Genomic DNA, 20959 nt, shown 5'->3' on the forward strand with positions numbered 1-20959 from the left:
GATATGTAATACAGCAACATGTACAGTGAAGACAGTGTATGTAGACACAAGCTGGTGTGTACTCATGATAGGTAAACACAAATGTGCATGCAGAAATACAATGTGCAAGCACCGTGTGCATGTGAGCATGACGTGCAAATACGGGATACATGTAGAGATATGATTGCAAGCACAGCATGCATGAGAAGACACGACACACAAACACCAGCACGCGTGCAGACACGGCATGCAATACCAGCACACGTGTGGACGTGACATGCAAACACAAGCATACAAAGGACAAAGTCTTTTTAATAAACACTCCCCACTCTGACCCCCTTCCACACTTACACTCTCTCTGGACAATTGTCGGGTTGATCCAGAAACCCTCCATCCATGACAAACTTCAACACCTGCTCATTAGACAGGCCTTGGTAAGGTTGTTCTGCCAAGCTGGTGATTTCCCAAAGGACCACGCCAAAGGACCTGCCAATGACAGTCAAGAGCAGAGCCAAGAAACCATCAAAACACACAACCATCATGTCTTTGTTAACTAGACCTGCTCGACCAGTTCATTAAATGATTTATGCTGCCATTCAGAAATACTAATAGGATTAGCCTCAACCAGAACACCACGGCAGCCTTGCATCGATCCCAGGGGGACGTCCCTTCATCTTGATGGGGAGGTCATGAGGAAGGCCAGTGTTAAGTGTCCTCTCTAGCCAGTCACGCCAGCAAAGCAGCCTGGAATTCTGGCCCAGGGTTCTGTCTGCCAGTCCACACACAACTCACCACATGTCGGAAGAAGTGGTAAAAACCCCATCTTTCAGGGATTCCGGTGCCATCCAGCGCACGGGGAGCAGGCCCTTGCCCCCTTTCCGGTAGTAATCCGTTTCGTAGATGTCTCTGGTCATTCCAAAGTCTAACAACAGACAATTCACATGTTCTTAACCTTCAGCCTACTGCCCGGTGCCCACCACCCTCACCACCCCCTCCTGTAGAGCCTCAAGGAGACTTACCTGCCCCAGAGGTGTGCCCACCTGGGTGGTGGCTAAACCCAGTGAGAATGAATTCTAAATGTATTCATGCAGGGAGCGGGGGGCGGCCACGATTTACAAGGGAAGGAAAAGGAATCCCCAAGTGGCAGAGGCGACATTCGGCCTACAGCTCAGGAGCCGCATTCCCAGCAGTCCCTTCCCACCCACGGCTGCACGGGCTTCCCAGACTGAGCTTCTGACTCTCTGCGGCCAGCCTGCTGCTCCTTGTTGCAAGCGGCCCCACCGGTCAGCCAGGTACCCTGCCAGAAACCCATGTCTAGGGACTTCACTGGCCACCCACTTTCCTCATACCCCATGTCCAAGGCAGCGAGGAGTCCTGCCCACCCACCGTGACGTGACGCCCCCTCGAATCCATCCTGTTCTCCTCCTCACTCTGGCCACCCAGGCCCACCACACCTCCAGCCACAGGACCCTCCCTCCATCCTGACCCCGACACCCACTGTCCAGGAGAAACTGAACAGGGCCATGTCCCCTCTTGCTTGCCACCTTCCTACGGCAGGATAAGGTCTTTGGGGAATACAGGGCGTCACTTCCTCTTCCCTGCTGACATGAGATCACGTCTTTCTGATGATTAAACAGAACCCTGGTGCATCCTGCTTCCCCGGCTGTGTGGGGAGACCATCTGGACGACTCGCCACATCCTGCAAGACCCGCCTGGGGGTGGCAACCACCTCTCTCCGCCCAGACTTCCTGTCTCGCGCTCCTCTCTGCACGCATCTCATTCACATCACGTCCACTGTCCTCCAGCCCCCAGCCTCGGCGTGCACCGCAGCGCCCGCCACGTGCACCCCCACACCGTGATGCTGTCACTTAGGTCAACTGCTAACTCTTCGATGCTTGGTATCCTTACAGAGAAAGGATTTCTTCTCTAGCACGGAACTCCTTACTTCCGTCAGCACTGTCTTCCCAGTCTTCATTGTCTTGTTCACAGGAGCAGTGACTGCTCTATTGTTCATCTGGAACAGCTTTGTCCAGCAGAACCCTCTGTCTGTGAACATGTCCAGTATGGCAGCCACTGGCCCAAGGCAGCTACTGAACGCCTGAAATGTGTCCAGTGCAAATGACAGACTCGATATTTTATTTTACTTAATTCAAATTAATTTGAACATGAATGAGCACACGCAGCCCGTGGCTACTGTGCCAAGACTCCAAGCCATAGGCAGGCAGGAGAATCCTGGCGACTTGGTCATCACTGCGCCCAAGGTCCCCCCTTGGTGACCTGCATGTTCGGGGGTCACAAATAATATTCAAAGAATGAGTGAATAAATGAATGCAATTAAAATTAGTTGGAAAACAGGTCCCCAACCCAAACGCTGCTCCTTTACATCATCCAAAAAGATTATAGAAAACTCCTGAAATGAAAATCAGCGTGGGGGCCTTCCTGGTGGTGCAAGGGTTCAAATCTCAGCACTATGAAGCTGTCCGCAGCCTCTGCAGGCTGAGTTTGATCTCAGCCAGGGAGCTACCCACATGGCGCAGCAGACCTCTCCTGTCTCCCGGCTGCTGCCCTCAGCAGTGGATTTCAGTGGATCCCCCTGTTTTGCTCCCCACTCTGTCTCTTGTGAATCCTCTCACCACCCCCTGCATCTCTGGCCTGCATCCCAGTTCTTGCATGCATGCATAAATAAATCTTTACAAAAAAACCAAAAACCAAATCAGCGTGGGGCATTCTCAAGCCAGGACGGCAGACCAACCTCCGATTTTGACGGTGAAGTCATGGGCGACCATGCAGTTCCGCGCTGCGAGGTCGCGGTGCACGAACTTCTTGGCGTTCAGGTAGGCCATTCCATCTGCGATCTCCGCTGCCATCTGGATCATCTCTTGCAGGGTGGGCGGGGGGCGGCCGGGGTTATTCTGAAGTCAGAACAGGGCTGTGCTCAGCGCCCCTGGGGCCTGCGCAGTTGTGGGCCCCGCGGGAGCCGGGAAGACGCTCACCTCAGCCTCCGGCCGCAGGGAACGCAGGTAGCTCTTCAGGTCCCCGTGCGCCATCAGCTCCATCACCACCAAGGTCGGCTGGCCTTTGGACACCACCCCCAGGAGGCGCACCTGTAGGGGAGCGCGGGGAGGGACTGAATGAGGGGCCACAGAAGACTGTCACTCACCCAGGCCTCCCCGCCTGTCACACACAGCACCCTGGTCGTGGGGGAATGTGGTGACCCTGTGTTCCTGGTCTGCCCCGCTCAAAGCCCAGCGTGGACACCTTGCTGGGGGCAGGGGAGGAAGGGGTGATGTCCCTGAGCTCACGAGGCCGACCCCCTCCAGGCCTCTGCACGGCTGTTGACTGACCCCTCACATGCCCACACAGCTCACTTCCTACATCCTTAAGATGCCCGGGCCCCGTCCTCTGAGCCCACCTCCTCTCCCAGCTCCCGGTGACATCTCCCAGGGCAGAGGCGGCAGTAGCCTGCTGGGTTACATCTGTTCTGCCTGCTGTGCTGGAGGCCCCGCGAGAGAGGATCTGCTGGTCACGAGACCAGCGCGGGGTCCAAGCACAGAGTGGTGGCCCCTAAACATGCCTGAGGCAAAGGTGGAAGGCTGGGAGGCCCCGAGAGATGCTCAGGGAGCGCTGTGAGCAGAAGGGCAGGAAGAGCCTGTGCTGACTTGAGGGGATGGGCTAAAGGGAGCTGGGGTGGAGCGAACCACCATGATTTCAGGGTTATGAAGGAGGCAGGAAGAGGACAGCCCTGGAAGGTTCCGGAAAGTAATGGGGCAGCGAAGAACCCGCTCCAGGCGGGGTGGTGGAGGTAGGACCGGAGAAGGGGTGGCGCGGCCGCCCGCCACACTCACCACGTGGTGGCAGGTGAAGCCCTTCATGACCGAGGCCTCGTTGAGGAACTCGATCCGCTCCCGAAGACTGGCGGACTCGTTGACCGTCTTCACCGCCACGCGCGTCTCCGCCTCGCCCTTAATGATGTCCCTGGCGTTGCCCTCGTACACCATGCCGAAGGAGCCCTGGCCCAGCTCCCGCAGCAGCGCGATCTTCTCCCGCGGCACCTCCCACTCGTCCGGCACATACACAGAACACGGGAACACTGCTCCTCACTCATCTACACGCCCACCCCACTGGGTTCTGGGGCCCCAGCACCCCCCCTCGCCCCCAACACCCAGACCCCACAAACATTCATTAGGTGACTGCGATCCAGGAGCCCTGCCAGTTACTGGACCAAGACCAGGACAGTACGTGTCCCTGTCCTCGCGGGGGCACAGCAGAAGCAGGAGACAGGCCCCTCATGGTCTAGGCTCCGGCCGAGCCTGCAAGCCCGTCCTTTCTGTTCGGTTTGGAGCCCTCAATACAAAAGGACGCAGGCGATGCTCCCTCCCATCTGAAGCTGTTTGTGCATTTGCCAAGGGGGTGGGCACAGGTGAAAATTAAACCAGCCACAACGCCCACAGCCCCACCCTGTATAAGGGGGAGTCTAGGCCATCACCACTGCACCTGTGGACATGAGCAAGTGTCTGACTGCTCCCGGGGCAGGGGCAGGGGGTGCAAGCTCCATGAGACTCCAGGGCTCAGCTGGGTGTCCCGGATGCTGACCCCTGCTTTCACTTGAGGGTGGTGACAGAGGGACCCACACAGCAGGGCCCTGGCACCCTGGGGAGGATGGAACTCACCATCGCTGGCACTGAGGTACTCGGGGTTTGAAGACGCATACAGGGGTCCCAGCGGCCCATCCGGCTGCCTGGAAGAGTGAAATGGAGCCGTGTCAGCAGGGGATCCTCAGAGACCACCCTGGGCCACTAGCAGGAGGCCTTCTAAGGGGACCAGCCACCCCACTGGCATCCACATGGTCCTGGACACAGCGAGGGGGCCAGGGACACACTGATGCTTTGAGTGAAGCCCGTCAGAGGTTCACTTAAGACTCAGCCTGCAAATTGTAATCTCTGGTCATCACGTAACACCTAATGGCCTCCCAGCCTGCCCTCTGCGGCCCTCACTCACGCCAATTCCCAAGAAACAGCTTTTCATTTTCAGGACATTTGCAAGCAAGTGGGTGAATACAACCATCATGCAAAATTAAATTATAGAGCCTTATAATTCATCACCTCCTAATTATTGTGCTTTATTTGACTATAATAGAGCCCTTGAGGCTCTCACATGGCCCGTTTATCTCTGCTTTGGGGTCTGTCTGGTGCAACAGTGGACAACGGTGAGCGACCTGCCTCTTCCTGACCCCGCAGTCACCCACGGCCAGGCTTGAGATTGGCTATAACGGGGATATTCTCACCACAGGAAGAGGGGGCAGAAAACCAAGACTGGACTGATCTGTTGTTTTGCAGGCTTGAGGAAGTGATAGAAAAAAGCATTTAGGGTCCTCCCAGGTGGTGCAGGGGGTTAAGATGCAACCTATGAAGCTGTCCGCAGCCTCTGCAGCACGAGTTCGATCCCCCTCCGGCCAGGGAGCAACCCACATGGCGCAGCAGACCTCTTCTGTCTCGCCCGCTGCTCCCCTCAGCAGTGTATTTCAGTCCATCTACCTGTTCTGTTCCCCACTCTGTCTCGGGTGAATCCTCTCACCCCCAACACCTCTGGCCTGTACCCCAGCTCTTGTGTGCATAAATCTTAAAAAAAAGTGTTTAAAGCACAGATGACGTGTGTCATCTCTGTAGCTGTGACAATGGGAAGGGCACCCATAAACCGAGACAGTGTCCTCCAGAATTTAAGAATCACTCTTCGGACTCAGCAAAGGCACTTCTATCACCGACGAACCTCTGTATCTTATTCCACTTCTGTCTTTAGTGTCAACAAAACACCAATCACCGTTCAACCTGGGACTACACTTGCTCATCAACTGGATCCTTAGGCCGGACATAGATTCAACGATTCAGAGGGAAAATTCGCGTAAGCATTTGGTGAAAATCAATGGCTAGAGGAAGGGCATTTGTGATTAAAAAATCTATTTTATGTTATTCTTATAATAATTTTCTAAATTGCAGGTGATGTATCCTTTACATCAATAAAATTTACAACGAACTCAGAGGCATCCCCACCTATGTCTAGGATACAGCTTTCTAGAGAGACTGTTGCTACCACCTTCCCGCTCACCTCTTCCTCAGGAACAGATAAATGCTTCCAATCACAAGACTGAAGAGAAACACAAAGATGAGGGGGCCGATGATAATTTTTGCAATATTGGACGGGACATCTACTGAAATAGAGTGAGAGACAGTTCGCATCAAAATGTGTTCACATCATAAATCAAGCTACGCCAGCCCTGGAGAGCCCCCCGCCCCCGCCCCCTTCTCTCGTGCCCTTGTCTCTGGGCTCCTCAGACCTTCTGGGCCCTCGTCCCCTTGTCTCTGGCTCCGGGGGCCTACTGGGCCCTTGTCCCTGCATCTCCGAGCCTGCGGGCCGCCTGGGCCCTTACTTCCCAGTATCCTGAAATACCGCTTAGCTCCATGGCGTGGAGGTGGCCCCAGAGACCTGTGTTCACACCCTTGTCCCCAGACCGCCCCCCACTGTCCCGGCCTCCTTTCTCCAGCCAGGACTGTCCACTGGCCTGCCCTCGAGGGCCCCCCTGAGAAGGGCGACCTCTAGTGGACGTTCCGCTGGAAAGTCAGTGACTTAAAGCCCCGCCCCTGCATTTTCAGCTTGTGTCTAAACAGCCTCTCTCAACACCACTGTACTTCTGGCAAATGAAAAATTCCCCAGGAGGTGGCCCGTGTGTGCCAGGGAATCCTGCCCCTGCTCGCTGAACAGCTGGCACGTTAAACTGAGCACAATCTGGTTGCCAGAAAGAACCAGGCAAAATAAAGGCAAGTGCGCTCCCCACCCCACCCGGAAAAAACCCTTTGACACTGGCCGCAGCGATGGAGTGAAAACCAGACACAAACAAAGCTCTCCCAATGTGGTGAATTCTATCTTGCTTTAATTTGCATTTTTTGGTATGGCTTTGAGAGCAGTTGGACATTTCTCCTCATGTTTTCTGGTTTTTAATATTTCTTTTTCAATTGCCTACATATGTTCCTTTTTTATTATTGTGTTAGGACAGATGCCTTTGACTCATGATATTTTTGTAGTAAGGATTCTGTAATAAGGCTAGTAACTTAAATTATGTTATAAATATTTTGCCCATGTTGACATTTCCCTTGGGATTTTATTCATGGTGTTCCCAGTTCTTAAGAGGGAGACTCCACAGCCTCTGGGCCTCCTTTGTTGCTGATGCGCCCGTGGAACACACTTGAGTCTATGCTTAGAGACCGGACAACCCAGGCGGGGCTGTCCAGATGGGCCGGCCTGGGGTCAGAAGCTCTGGCCTCCACAGCGGGAGGGGCTGGAATGGAGCTCAAGTGCATGGTCACTGGTTTAACCAGTCACGCCTGTGTAATGACACCCCAGTAAAAACTCTGGGGACCACACTCAGAGCAGCTCCCTGCCGGTGGCATGGTTGTGGGGGAGGGCAGCCGTCCACAGGGAGACAGCGCAGGGCTCCAGGGTGGAGAGCCTCCCGCCTTCGCCCCGCAGGTCTTCCCGCTCAGCTGGTCCCAATTTACAGCGTCGACAATGAGGCCGTCCTCTCCAGCGCAGTGCCTTCCTGCGTCTGAGTCGCGGGCCTATTCTTAGAAGGTTGTGGGAATCTCCAAATTCATAGCCAGTTGGCCAGGGTGCAAGTGGTCTGGAGAGCCCCCAAACTTGCATCTGAAGTGAAAGCAGCCTTATCCCTGTTCCCCTGGTCTAGAATGCACCCCTCCTTCCCAGGCATTTGTTTGCTGACTCATCCAAGTGCCTGGTTTCCCATCAGGTGTTGGGCCAAGTCATCACCACCTCCAGGAAGCATTCCCAGGCAGTTCATCCTCCCCCAGCTCTCCCCGCTCTGCTGTTCACAGTGTGTCCAGCTCCCCCAGCTGCAGCACCCACGGCCTGCATATCAAGGGCACCCCCAAGACTGGGGGGTCGGCTCCTGCCGGCTCCACTGGAGATCAAGACAACCGCCGCAGGAGCTAGCGGGTCAGCGGATGGCCCCGCACCAGGTGCCAGACAGTCACGCTATCACTGAAACCTGCACCCCAGGGACCGGTTCTGTTACTGTCCCCATGGATGGACGAGGACGTGCAGGCTCAGAGAGGGTAGGTGCCTTTTCCCAGCTGCACACAGTCGTGCCCAGGGCCATGCCCCTCGTCTCCTCGCCTCCCCAACCAGCCTCTGAAATGCCAGCGCCCACCCAGACCCACCGAGTCCAAGCCGCAGACTTACAATAGTCCGCCACATAAAAGTGGGTGGCTTCTGTCCAGGAGCCGTTGCCCGCCAGAGAGGTGGCCCGGACCCGCACGCTGTAGTTGCCGGGGGGCAGCCCGCGCAGCCTGCACCCCCGCTCCAGAGCAAAGTGCCTGCGGGAGACACAGAGGTGCAGTTCCTGGAAGACAGGGGGAGAGGAGGCGGTGGGGTGTGCTGCTTGCCCTGGGGAACCGCCCCCCCCCAGGAGTGACGGCGGCAGCAGTGCACAGTCTGGGTCCAGAGACTTCCGGCGCCCTGCAGTTTGGGAGCCTCCACTGTGTGGCTGAGGTTCTCGATATCAGTGATGCCCCACCCGACCCCCCAGCCACAGACCAAGCAGGCAGCCGAATCCTTTCCTTTCGTTCTTACACCCCCGCCCCTGCACCCTCCCCCCCAACCCGGGACAGAGGCAGGACGGAGGTGGGCAGACTTGTGCGGGGAGGGACTGACAGCCCTGCCCCCGGCTCCTAGTCACTGCCACCGACTCAGCCCCGCAGGGCAGTGTGGAGCAGCCCCAGAGGCCCAGAACCCCAACAGGATGGGGCGTGAGCCAGTGCAATGCCCTGGGCGCTGAATGGCCTCCGGTTTTCATAGCATGAGATGCTGTTCTTCTTCCGTCTGTTTGTCCCCCGAGCCATACAAAAACAGCACATGAAAACAGGTTGGCTGAGGAGATGAGAGGGCTCGCTGGAGATGAGTCGGCGAGAGGCAGGGCCGGCCCTTGAGGCCAGCAGCCCCGGCTCGAGTTCCTCCTCCACGCCGCTGTGGGGCAGTCTCGCCAGGCCCCCAGAAAGCGCAGTGGGACAGAGGGACTCGCGCCACCTGAGTGGCATAGCAGGCTTTCCCCGCACCCCGGGCCTCTGCGCCCCAGGACCAGACATACACGGACTGAAGTCTCAAGGACAGATAAAAACTCCCTCTTTCCCATGCTACAGACTTTTGACTTGGTTTTACTTCTTTCACCACCATTAAGAGTCAGGATCTACTTGAAAGCCTGACCTGAGGAGGGGAGATCACGAGTACGCCGTCTGCGGTGAAAGACAGCGAAAGCCTGGTTTATTAGGACAAACATGAGGCTCTGTGGAAAACCGCCACGGAGCCTGCAAGCGTCAGCCAAGTTTTGAAAACTGTCTGAAACAGCTCCAAGCTCATTGTGCATGCAGAGAACTGGCCTGGAAAATTTCAGGGGGGAGAATTGAGAGAAAGAAATGCAAACACTCCCGTGCTCACCATGTGACCATAACAGCAAGAAAATACATCTGGGTGACGGCAGGGTGGGGAGTCTAGTCCAAAGGTTCTTCCCAGTAGGATGAGTCACCAGGCCGAGGGGCACAAATAAGCAAATATAGAAACCAAACGTAGCTGCTATCCGGGACAAAGGGGAACGCATCCTCCAATGACCTGCCCGGCCACCTCGAGGGGTGGGGACCAGGAAGGGCAGAAACTGACACAGAGTTCTCCTTAGACACCAGAACACAACAACAGGCAGCCCGGCCTGACTGAGATTAAGAAGCCAATTACGTAAAAGTTTGTGCAATCAGGGACAAGAGCCCAAAACTGCACGGGAGGGTAAGTCAAGGATCTGAGCTCCCGGAAATGGAAACTCATGCTCCTCCCGGGAAGGGGGGGTTCTCGGGGGGCAGGGCGACCCCACGTAAGGACACCAAGATTTTAATGCAAGATTCAAGGAAAGAGAAATTCTAAATTCTTGCAACTAGAGTTGATTTGGGGTATTCACTTATCAAATAAGAAAAAATTTAAAAAAGTCCTCCCTTCAAATGCTTGTGGAATTTTTTAGGCAAAATCATACCCCAACAGTATAAATGAGGTGAAAAGAAAGTCTTAATGTTACTTTTTACTTCATCAAAGCCATGAGAAGGAATTAAGGAAAATGCTGGCTATAACTGACCAATCTCGGCCACTGAAAGAGTTTTCTGAAGTTGACTGTGAACTTCTCACTCTCTCATTTCCCCTACCTCTCTGTTTCCCTGGACTGTATGCGAGGGACACGGGACTGGGCTGTGTGGGGCAGAGGCTGTCCGGTTTGGTGGTGACCACACTGGAGACCCTTGGATTCCCGGGACAGGCCCACAAAGGCAGCCTGGGTTGGGTCTAAGGCGAACAGAGTAATCAACTGCCCGAGACCAGGGATGGGAGACTTCAATGCCTGCGCCTGGGGAATTTCAAGCAAATGGGAACCAGCTGGTCACACAGTAGCAGAAATAACATGATGGAGGTCAGCAGTGGAAACAGGTTGTTCACTGTACAGAATCACCATGGTCCTCTTTGCTACCAGTAACATCCTGCACTTTCTTTGGAAGCTGTACTTCACCTGCGCGTTGCTCTGAAGCCCACCCTCAACCCTAGTAGGGCTGACCCGACTGCCTGAAGTCCCAGAGGTCAGGGAAGGGCACAAACACACACCAGATGAGTCATCACATAAATGCAAATGGAGACCACAGACGTGACTATGATCACAAAGATGGACCAGAACAAGTCCTGGCTGTGATGGAGAGAAACGGCAGCCCGCATGCCCTGCTGGTGGAAACATAAAATGGTGCGGCTGTTTTGGAAAATACAGGGTCACCATATGACCCAGAAATTCACTCCTACTTATGCACCGAAGAGAACTGAAAACATACACCCCCACAAAAACTTGTACATGAATGTTTAGAGCAACATTATCCAAAAAGCCAAGGATAGAAAACACCCAAATGTGCCCTTCTAGCCTGGGCAAGCCCACTGAGTGATGAAAGCACGCCCAGAGGGAGGCCAGGAGGTGTGAATGAGGTTATCTACTCCCCCCATGGAACTGGCCTGGGGCAGAAGCAGCAGCCAGGGAACCCACATAATCAGGAGAAATAATGAAAGGGTATTGTTTCAAGCAGTATTCTTAGGGGTGCTTTGTTACACAGCAAAAGCTGACCAAGGCCATAGCTACAGCTCATACTACAAAGAGCTAAATTGCTTTCCAAATGAAATTAGTATTACCTAGCACAGAGGCAACCAGATATCTTTAAACAGAGACATTAGCAAGCAAATGATGATGCAATCGCGGATTAGATCCTTTGGAGAGGTGATAAATGATAATTCTGAGGGCTATGTGGGCAGAGGCATGACTACGTGAGAGAAAGCACAAGAGAACGGATGAGGTGTACACGCAAATTTATGGAAACATAAACCTAGCCAAACTCGGTATGATAAGAACTTTATTTTTAAAATGGATGCTAAGAAAAAAGCAAATTAAGTCATGCACCTGGCAAACTGGACCCCCAGACTGACAAAGAATAACAATTTCAGTATGGGCATTTATATTATCTAAAATTTGCTGTTGGTTCTTGTCTCTTTCCACAACTCTCTGCAGGCTGTATGAAAGCACACTGCAGGCTGGGGGTGGGCCACAGGTCACAGTTTGCTGATTCATCTTCCAAATCATCTCAAAGCTGAATATTTGCACACCAAGAGCTGCTGTGGTCCCGGGTGGGGGAGGGGAGGTGGGGTCAACAGAAGGAGACCCACCTATCCCCCTCTGTGCCCACCTGGTAGGAGGATGACTATACCCTAAAGTTTAAGGTAATCTGGCAGTTTTGCTATAACTTCTGTGAGGTGTTGGCAAACTATGGCTACAGGCTAAATCTAGCCCACTGTTTGTTCTTGTAAATAAAGTTTTATCAGCACACTGTCACCCCCATTCATATACATAGTAGCTGTGGCTGCATTGGGGCTATACTGGCAGAGTTGAGCAACTGCTCTGGAGACTGTATGGTCCTAAGGCTGGAAATATTGCCTCTCTAGTCCTTTATAGAAAATGATCTCTGACCTATGTGATCACCTTCAAAGGTAGATGGTAAGCACCTGAGCCCAACAGTCAGGTTTGAGTACTGGGAATGTGGCCCTGAGCAGGTTTACTCAGCTCCCCAAATTTCTACTTTTCTTTCATAGTCTCTTATTAAGGTTTTCAGGGATCTTTCTAAAACTCAGATAGTTCCCTAAAGTGAAATGAGACCCTTGTCATGTCAGGAAAGACACAAATGCAGGCAGCCATCACCCAGCCTGTATGTAGGACAGAGCTTTAAAGCAATACAAGAAACCAGAGAAACACGTTTATAGGTGGCCATTTCTGACCCAGCTCCCCAGAATGATATGAGTCAAGCATCAAGTCCTCACCATAAAGCACCTAACAAGGGAATCATTTGGGCCAGAATTTAAGAAGAGGACAGAAGTACCAACCACCGCCTTGAAGGTGCACAGCCGAGAGTCGGGGCCTTACCTCATCGCCATAGCGCCGATAACTCACTTCGTACAGCACGATCAGCCCGTTGGGCTCCTTTGGCTCCTGCCACATCAAGTGAACTACATTATTCTCGAAGATCTCGTGGGTCACTGGGCCGACGATATCATCTGCCTTGGCTGTAAGGAGCAGTGGTTAGAGGCAGAGACCTGACTTCTGGATCAAATCCTAACTTTACCATTACCAGCCCAGCAACCTTGAGCCGGTTACATAACTTTGCTGTGTTCCATTTGCCCCCTGGGAGAATGGACAAACAAAACTCACCTCACAGGATTGCTAAGAAGATTAAAAGTGTTATTTTCTTTTTGTACTTTTTATTCTGAACTCATTTAAGATTCCCAAGATGTTGCAAAATTAGCACAGAGAGCTCCTGTGTTGGCCCATTTCCCCAGTGAAAACACCCCACATAAGTGCAGAATAAACATTTCTGAAACTGGGAGATTAGCCCTGGTCCCTGCTACTAAGTACTCTGCAGACCAGAGTGGATTTGGGTTTAAATGAATTGTTATATGGAAAGTGCCCTGAAGATAGGTACTCGCTAGGAAGTGCTCAAGAAATAATCATAGTTTTTATTATTGTTGGAGGAAAACATCCACAAAGATAGGATTACTACATTAGGGATTTTCGGATCCAGCCCTCCGTATCTGTGCTAGGAGTAAATGTTACTGAGGTAATTTCCTACATGCTTAAAATCTGAGTAATTTATTAAATATCATTATAATTCAATTCTCACTTCTATGTGGAATCTAAGTGTCAAATTCGCAGAAGCAGATAAAAGGATGGTTCCAGGGCCCGAGGTGGGAGATGTTGGGTCAAGAATACAAAGTTCCGGCCAGAAGATGAAAATGTTCTGGGGATCTTGAAGGTGCACCCCATAATGGCAGCTTTATGTCCTTCTGAGATGTTCTTGCCACAAAAAACGTAAAGGTCATTGTGTGCGATGATAGAAGTGCTACCAAATTGCGAGGGTGGGGGGAGTTGCTCATTTTGCAATATATAAATTGCATCAAATCAACACACCTTAAATTCACCCAATGTCATATGTGTTCTATGTCCATTATATCTCAGCAAAAAATAAAAGCACAAGTGCACACACAACACCCAAGCCCATCGGGTGCCTGCAGGAGGCACCAGGGCCGCGCCACCCACCTTCGGGCATGGTCCTGGCACTGACATAGGCCGCCACGCTGCACCGCTCTTCGGGGGCGTCCTTGTTGCAGGCCTGCAGCTCGATGCGGTACCCTGTGAAGTGGCGCAGGCCGGAGATGACCAGGGACTCCTTGTTCACCACCTTCTCAAATGGCCTGTGCTCCTCGGAGCTGGTGGGCGCGCTGGTGGAAGAGGTGTTGGGGAAGCCGGGGGCCGTGGGCACGGCTGCCGTGGCGTTGGCGACCTCACTGAGGGCCCGGCGCTTCCTGGACGGTCTGCAACGACAGGGACATGCAGTCACGCGCCCGCCGACTCCTTCACCATCATGCTGGAGAAGCAGACTTAAAACGCGGGGCTGGGATGCGAGGAGGTACATAGATTAAAACACAGATTTCCAGAAATGGCAGCCCAGTGCGGTTTTCAAGATGTCCTCAGAAACTTGGTAAATATCAGGGTGGACCCTCCAGAGCAGAAGCGGGAGGCCCAGGCCCATCAGTAGCAGACACCCCTGATGTTTGCCTTCAGCATGCTTGATTTCAGTGTTCATTTTGCAAATTAACAGGCCTCCCAGAATCAGTGTTGAGTAAAATGCAAACCTCCAGCATTTCCAGAAGCCCTGCCCAGGGCCTTTGCCTGCGGCCCAAGCTACTGATCTATATCACCATGTGGATAGAAAAAAATACACCTTCTAATCCTTATGACCAGCAGGAGCACCTGCATAAACTGAGTGATTTAACTTCAATTCTTGGTTAAAAAAAAATTCTTATTTAGGCTGGTAAGGATAATTCCAAAAAATACCTATGCAACTGGTATACTTCCTCTCCACCTTAAAAGATGCGCTAAGAAATAAATGTGGACAGTCTAAAAATTAATACATCCCAAAGAGTATAAAGAAAATCTAATAACTGTCCATTTCATTGTCTGCTGTTTCCTGTGGGCAATTTTTTTCTATAAATTTCTCCCACACATATGAGGAAGGATCAAGCCAGTTTTGTAATCCACTTTTTAAACCTGATTTGAAAGCCTGGTCAAACATCCTCCTTAACACATAATGTCTTAAGCAGACAGAATTTAAGGTTTTTTTTTTTTTTTTTTCAATGTTAAGGTTTTCCCTTCTCATTAAGATGGTTGCTCAAAACTTGGAAGGCATTTCATGGCTGTAAAACATCCCCTTTACCTCCCTTTGTTGTGTGAGTGTAAGTGCTCCCATGTTCTTTCTGCCGTGATAAATATTGCTTTGACTATTGTATGGCTGATCCTAAAAGTAGATTTTTAATGAGTGACTTAAAAAAAAAAAAAGCAATCACTGGGTTAAACCCCTGAATAGGAAGGGTTATGCTGCTGTCTGCAGCCTCAGGCAGCCTGAGTATTGACTGCGGTCTCAGCAGGAACCTTGAAACTGCACCTCTGGGTAACCTCAGCCACCCTGGGGCAGAAGAGGTGGTTTTCGGGTTTTCTCTGTGTTTGTTTTTTTTCTTTCCGATTTTCTATCTGAAAGGTATTTTTAGGGCATGGTCCACTGCCTGACTTGTATTTCTTTGTACTGCTGAGTCTGAACACTTTTATTGCTTCTTCTGTGTTTCTCTAGAAAATGGCCCATTTTTATACTTTGCCTATTTTTCCATGAAGTCCTAGAGATTGCTTCAGTCCTACATCTGTGTTGTTTATTCACAAAGGACATTGATCCTTTTATCGATTGTACGTGCGATTTACCCTGCTTTGCTCTTTGCAAGGGAGCTTGATTGAAATGGATTTGAGTCTTTCACATTTATCTGTCAAACTTTATATCTCAGCAAATGTTTGCAGGTAATTCTAGATGGAGTTACAAAGGTCTAATGGCCATTAGGAGAGGGATCTTTTCCTGTGTTGCATGCTAATCGTTGCTAGTGTATCTCCTGGCTTTTTGTTTATTTACATTATACCTACTTTCTCTGCCTTAGTCTAGGAGTTGATTTTCAAAGACCTTACTAGAAAAGGGTCAGAATATTTCATGGGACACGCATCTTTGTCACGACCTCATTATTACAAAAACTTTCGACGACTGTCAGGCCATTGTAGCTTGCAAGCAGCCATGGACAATATGTACAAGTGGGTAGGCTTGTAACAGGGTGGTCCCCAGGAAAGGGGGAGGTTCCCTGCCCCTCCCAAGGGAGGGTGGAGCTGAGCAGGAAGAGGAGAAGCGGCAGAAGAGACTGAGGAAGGAAGCAGGATGGAGCCAGGAGACCTGGAGGAGGCGCAAGGAGCCTAGAGACATGTGAAGAAACTGCGCTTGTCTTTTGGTCGTGGACTGGGTGACACAGATGTGGGTGAGACCCGTGGGGAGGTGACCATGGCAGCTTTTATCTGGATGTTGATTTTGCTCTTTTCCTTCCGGGCTTGTCCGGTTGTTTGTGACCCTTTTCTGTGGGTCCCCACTGGAAGGTGCTTTAGACTTGTGGCAGGCTTTGGGGCCTTGTTCTGCGCCATTCCCATATGGATGGACTTTTACCCACGAGGGGACGGGTAACTTTGGGTGCTTGATTTAGAAACTAGATTATTTGCCTTACCTGTATTGTTTCCTAGTTTTATTAAAGTTCCTTCCCATTAAAGTCTCATATGTTTTGTGTTGATGCGGCGGATGGCAGAACCCATTTAGAATAGGCAGGTTTGCGGGGTTTGGGCTGCCCCTCTCTCTGTCCTATAACAGGCTGACATTCCAATAGTGTCATAGGCAAAAAGCAGGCAGCACGCTCAGGACCAGATTCAATCTGCCCTTGCACGAGGCTCTCTGCAAATATCAATGAACTGATTATTTCCACGATCCATTCTTTTCAATTTTGATATTGGTTTTGTGTCTCAGTGCAGTGACTAGATACCTAAAGAAACATCAGTAATTATGACATGGACTCCTTCCAACATTAACAGGAATAGTTTTAAGAATGGTGGTAGCTTTATATAAAGAACAGAGCTTAAGTTTTTGTTTTTTTAAATGATGTTAGTATGTTGGTTTCACCTAGGCAATGTCTATCTTATTGCAGAAGTATTCTACTCCGAGTGTTATAAAAGCTCTAATCTCCCACCCCCTTCCTGGGAATTAGGAGTTTTTAATTAACCTTACTGAAAGAGAGGATTGTGATTCCCCTTGCTGGACCTCTGGATGAACGAGATTATAGTATCAGAACTCCTGATCTTAAGCCCTCCTTGAACTTCTGAGATAAGTGAGTCTGCCAGCACAGAGTTTTATTTAGGACACTTGGATCTAATCCCACATTAGCTGAGGTTTTCTTTCAATGTCCCATCTTTGCCAGGTCCTCTAGGGGGATTAGATCAGTTTTCATAAAATGAAGTGGGAAGAATTCCATACCTGGCTATGCTCTTTAAAGGTTTCCATATTACAAGAAATAGTTCTTTCAGAGTTTGAAAGAATTTACCTGTAAATTCTTTGGGCCCAGAGCCTTGTAGGGAAATTAGTGGGCATATGTACTTCAAAAACTATTTTACCAAAGGTACAAGAATTTGTAGCTTTTCTATTGCTTTTTGAATTGGCTACACGTTAAAATTTCCCACCTTACTCAAAAATTTCAACTTGAACAGCACACAGTTGTCCAGAAAATTAAACTAAAATATTCAGACTCTGGTTTTATCTCATATTCTTTAATTCCAATTATTTGTACTTTTTCCCCTTTGGTTACATTCACCACGCATTTAGCTACATCAATTTCTCCTTCTCCCCAATACATTTATACCTTTATAGTTTTTTTGTCCAGTAAAACTTGATTAGTTTATTTTTCCCTTTAATTTTACATTAACCTTTTTTCTTAATTTATGAGACCATGATAAGTGTAACTTCATCAAAGCCAGCTTTGGCAATATTCTACAAGTTAAGCCATGTAACAGCCATGTTTCCATTACTTTTCAAATGGACCACCATGAAAGTTTCCATTTCTGCTTTGACCCAGTAGATAATTTGTTGTTGTTGTTTTGTTAAAGTAACATCGCCAGAGTTTCCTATTGGAGCTTTCCAAGTTAACCTTTAGTTTCATAAGTTCTATAGTCAGAAAACAAGCCCTCCTTGGCAGATGCTTGCAAAGATTTTCTTTGTTGTCATTTTTATATTAGAAGACCAATCGCACCCTTAGATAGACACCAAACCAAAAACACCTGCTACAGTAGCAAAATTCAGAACATTCCTCTACGGGCACACACAGTAGGTCTTCATTCACATATAGTAGGTCTTCCAAAATGACCAAAACACCTCGTGAGCTACTAAGAAACTGGTGTCTGAACACCTGGAAGTGGAGGAGATTCTCATCGAACAGGCCAAAGACATATACACCAAAAGGCTTTGATCCAAAAAGATCACAAAATGGTCAAAAAGGATCCCCAAGGAGATGTCCACAGAATCTTCCTGCACGCACACCTCATTATCTCACAACTTCACCCGAGACTACCGGCTCTCAGCCAGGAGAGCCTGCCCAGCCCCTGGCCCAACGCTGGCGCCTGTCCTGTCGGGGGCATCTTTGGTGGCCACTGCTGAAGGGACAAGTGTGGGCAGAGACCACAGACGCTCCCTAGCACCCTGTGATACACAGAACCCAGAACTGGAGATTATCCAGTGCGGAACCAAAACGCACAGAGTTGAGGCTGAGAAACCCTCGTCTGGCCAATGCCCCAGATTTCTAGGCCCTTCTCTACTACAGACTATGTAGTAACCTGCATGGCCACTAGAGGTCAGACCAGGGCCACAAATGCCTAAAAATAAACCAACTTTAGAAAATCCCTTCCCAAGACCCCATGGGCCATTCCAGTCCGGCCTTGTGACCTCAGCTCTCTCTGCCCTGGGGGCAACCCCTTTCATTCTTTAAAACCAAGTCGAAGGGAGCAGTGCTGACTGACTTGTCTGGGTGGCATCTTTGCTCAAATCTGAGGTCTTGCACCTATCACCCCAAATAACAATTTCCGGTCCCCAGATCACTTTCCCCTCCCTGCGCTGCGTGATGACACCCCAGGCACCAGGCACACACAGCAGCTGCTGGCAAATGTTTAGTGGGTGAACACGGGTGGGATGGGGCAGTGTGTGGCACACACCAGGGGCACCACCCTCAACGCAATGTTTGAGTGCAAGTGTGTTAGTTGAGATTTTCCCCATATTTGTGCCCAGATCCCACTTCAAGGTCAGGCATTCAATGTGACAGTGAAGTGTTCGGTCGCGGAAGACCTAACACATGCACCAAGCCACTGTACCCTGGGGTGAAAGGACACGCATGCTCCCACCGCCTGGCTGTGGCCTGCCCTGGGCCCGACACCCAGCGGGCGAGTCCTACCTACTGTCCTTGGCACCAGGGCTTGGAGAGGATTTTCTGTGAAAACAAAACCATCCACTTTGAGGACAGACGGACCTTTGGACAGACCTCTGGCCCCTGATGCCAGGAAGCCACATTCCATCAAGTAGCTGAGTGCAGGCCCCTCCACCCCAGTGCCCGAGTCCCACATTCCCGGTAGGTGTGACGAGCAAAGCAGGAAGGGAGGGGAAAGTCAGCAAGCCGGTGTGACCCCCAAACACCTGGCCAGCGGGGTTCCCTAATGTCAGACTCAACTGCATCGAAGTCTCACGACCTACTCAAGCATTTCCCTGGCAGGCATTTTGCTTTTAGCAGGAAGACAGTGCTGTTTAGCATTCCCGGACTCAGGGTCATAGAGAAAAAGTGCGGAAAAAAAAAAGAAGGAACACTGCCTATTGGGGGTCTTGGGGAAACATCTACTGAATGAGGAGCAGTGGCGGCCCTTGAAAAATCACATCTCAGAATCTTGTTGGAGCCCAAGGTAAGGCTTCTGCAGTTTCCACCAAATGGCCAGGGGTTGCCGGGTCTTTGCAGTGGCGTCTGCCTTAGTTGGGAATCTGTGATTCACGTAAACTCAGAATCCTGGCAGATCAGAACTATTTTTGATTTCTTTTTTTTTTTTTTTTTTTTGGTGAGACCTTCGCCAGTGGCCAGGGATCGAACTGGCGCTGCAGAGGCTGCGGGCAACCTCGCAACCCAGCACTCAACCGCTGCGCCACCAGGGGAGGCCCCAGATCAGAACTATTTTTATCCCCACTTTGCAAATGGTGAACTGAGCACTGAGCGAGAGGAAGTAACCTGTGATCCACAAATACTGTCCTTTCCCCGAAGCATCTCTGCCGGCAGGAAGGGCAATTTCTACTGCAAGCTCCCTCGGCTGACAAGATGCAGGGTGGCCAGGTTCTTGGCCATGAAAGGACACTCAACATATTTAAATACAAATCTTGGTTTTGATGTTGCTGTGGAAGGTTCTAGAAGGTTATTCAGAGAGACCGCACTGAGCTGGAGATGCAGCAGTAAGTCAATGTGGGCCTGGCAGGCGTTGCTAGGATGCGCCTCCATCGCCCAGGGCCCCGCGTCCCCACTGGTCTCCCACTTCCTCCTGTTTCCTCCCAAAGGGCCTGACCTGGGGACGAAGACCACGTTGTGCAGGTAGTCCTCGAAGGTCTTCCTGAACGAGGATTCCTCCAGCTCCTTCAGGATCTGGGAGTCGGTCTTGGGGCAGGAGCAGCACTCACCGGCCGCCTCCTCGTACTCGCTCTGGTTGTGCTTCTGGGCACCCTCGGACTCGAATGGGGGAGACCAGGTCCTGGAGGGCAGCTTCAGCCCTGGGGAGCAGAATAGGCAGCTCAGGGCTCAGCGATGCCGAGGGTGGAGAGAAGGGGCCAGGTGGGCAGAAGTTGGGGTCGGGTTTGGGTTCAAGTTCTGGTGGGAAAATAAAGACCCCCCCCAGAAGGCCTGCAGGGGTCCGTGTCCACGCACCGGATGCTGCTGGCCACCATGACCATGGCTGCAATTGTTGGGGCCAGGCCAGCCCTGCCTCTAGGAACCACACGGCTCAGTGTTGGGGCGAAAAGACAGAGTCTGGGGACATCTCAGAGATTTGGCCCCAATAATGAGCAGCCCCCGACTCAGTAAAGGAGTGAGCCGTGGCCTGTCTCGATGTAAAGTGGTTCAGACGTGGCAGAAAGAGGGAGCAAAGCCCCGAGGTGGGAATATCCTGTGACACGAGGGGAGCCGGGGTGGTGGCAGAAGAGAGTCAGACAAGACTGGGGGGCCAGCACTGCCCAGCAACACCAACCAACCACGGAGTGCACGGGCAGAGCCTAGAGGGTCCCGCAGGCCCGGCTCCCGGCCCGCTGGTTGCGTGGACAGTCACCTCCACAGCGCAAAGAACCCACGGCCTACCAGGCATCGCGGGTCAGGCTGGAGCCACGGCTCTGCCCAG

General features: G+C 51.3%; 1 protein-coding gene across 3 annotated transcripts in view; it reads right to left on the reverse strand.

Annotated features, from left to right (window-relative positions):
• The window catches only part of INSR (insulin receptor), a 98836-nt gene that overhangs the window by 4935 nt on the left and 72942 nt on the right, over window positions 1–20959 (reverse strand). For 2 of the 3 annotated variants that reach the window (XM_037504794.2, XM_037504796.2), the window contains exons 10-20: window positions 20138–20339; window positions 13691–13965; window positions 12521–12660; window positions 8230–8389; window positions 6082–6184; window positions 4650–4717; window positions 3825–4069; window positions 2973–3083; window positions 2732–2891; window positions 772–901; window positions 331–465 (exon numbers count right to left, since the gene is read on the reverse strand). In XM_037504794.2, the coding sequence (XP_037360691.1) occupies window positions 331–465; window positions 772–901; window positions 2732–2891; window positions 2973–3083; window positions 3825–4069; window positions 4650–4717; window positions 6082–6184; window positions 8230–8389; window positions 12521–12660; window positions 13691–13965; window positions 20138–20339 (1729 nt within the window). The remainder of the gene's footprint in view (window positions 1–330; window positions 466–771; window positions 902–2731; window positions 2892–2972; window positions 3084–3824; window positions 4070–4649; window positions 4718–6081; window positions 6185–8229; window positions 8390–12520; window positions 12661–13690; window positions 13966–20137; window positions 20340–20959) is intronic. The other variant, XM_037504795.2, reaches the window with a different exon arrangement.

This window comes from Talpa occidentalis, unplaced genomic scaffold (assembly GCF_014898055.3).
Source record: "Talpa occidentalis isolate TD23 unplaced genomic scaffold, MPIMG_talOcc4v2.1 talOcc4.12, whole genome shotgun sequence".
Classification (NCBI taxonomy): Eukaryota; Metazoa; Chordata; class Mammalia; order Eulipotyphla; family Talpidae; genus Talpa; species Talpa occidentalis.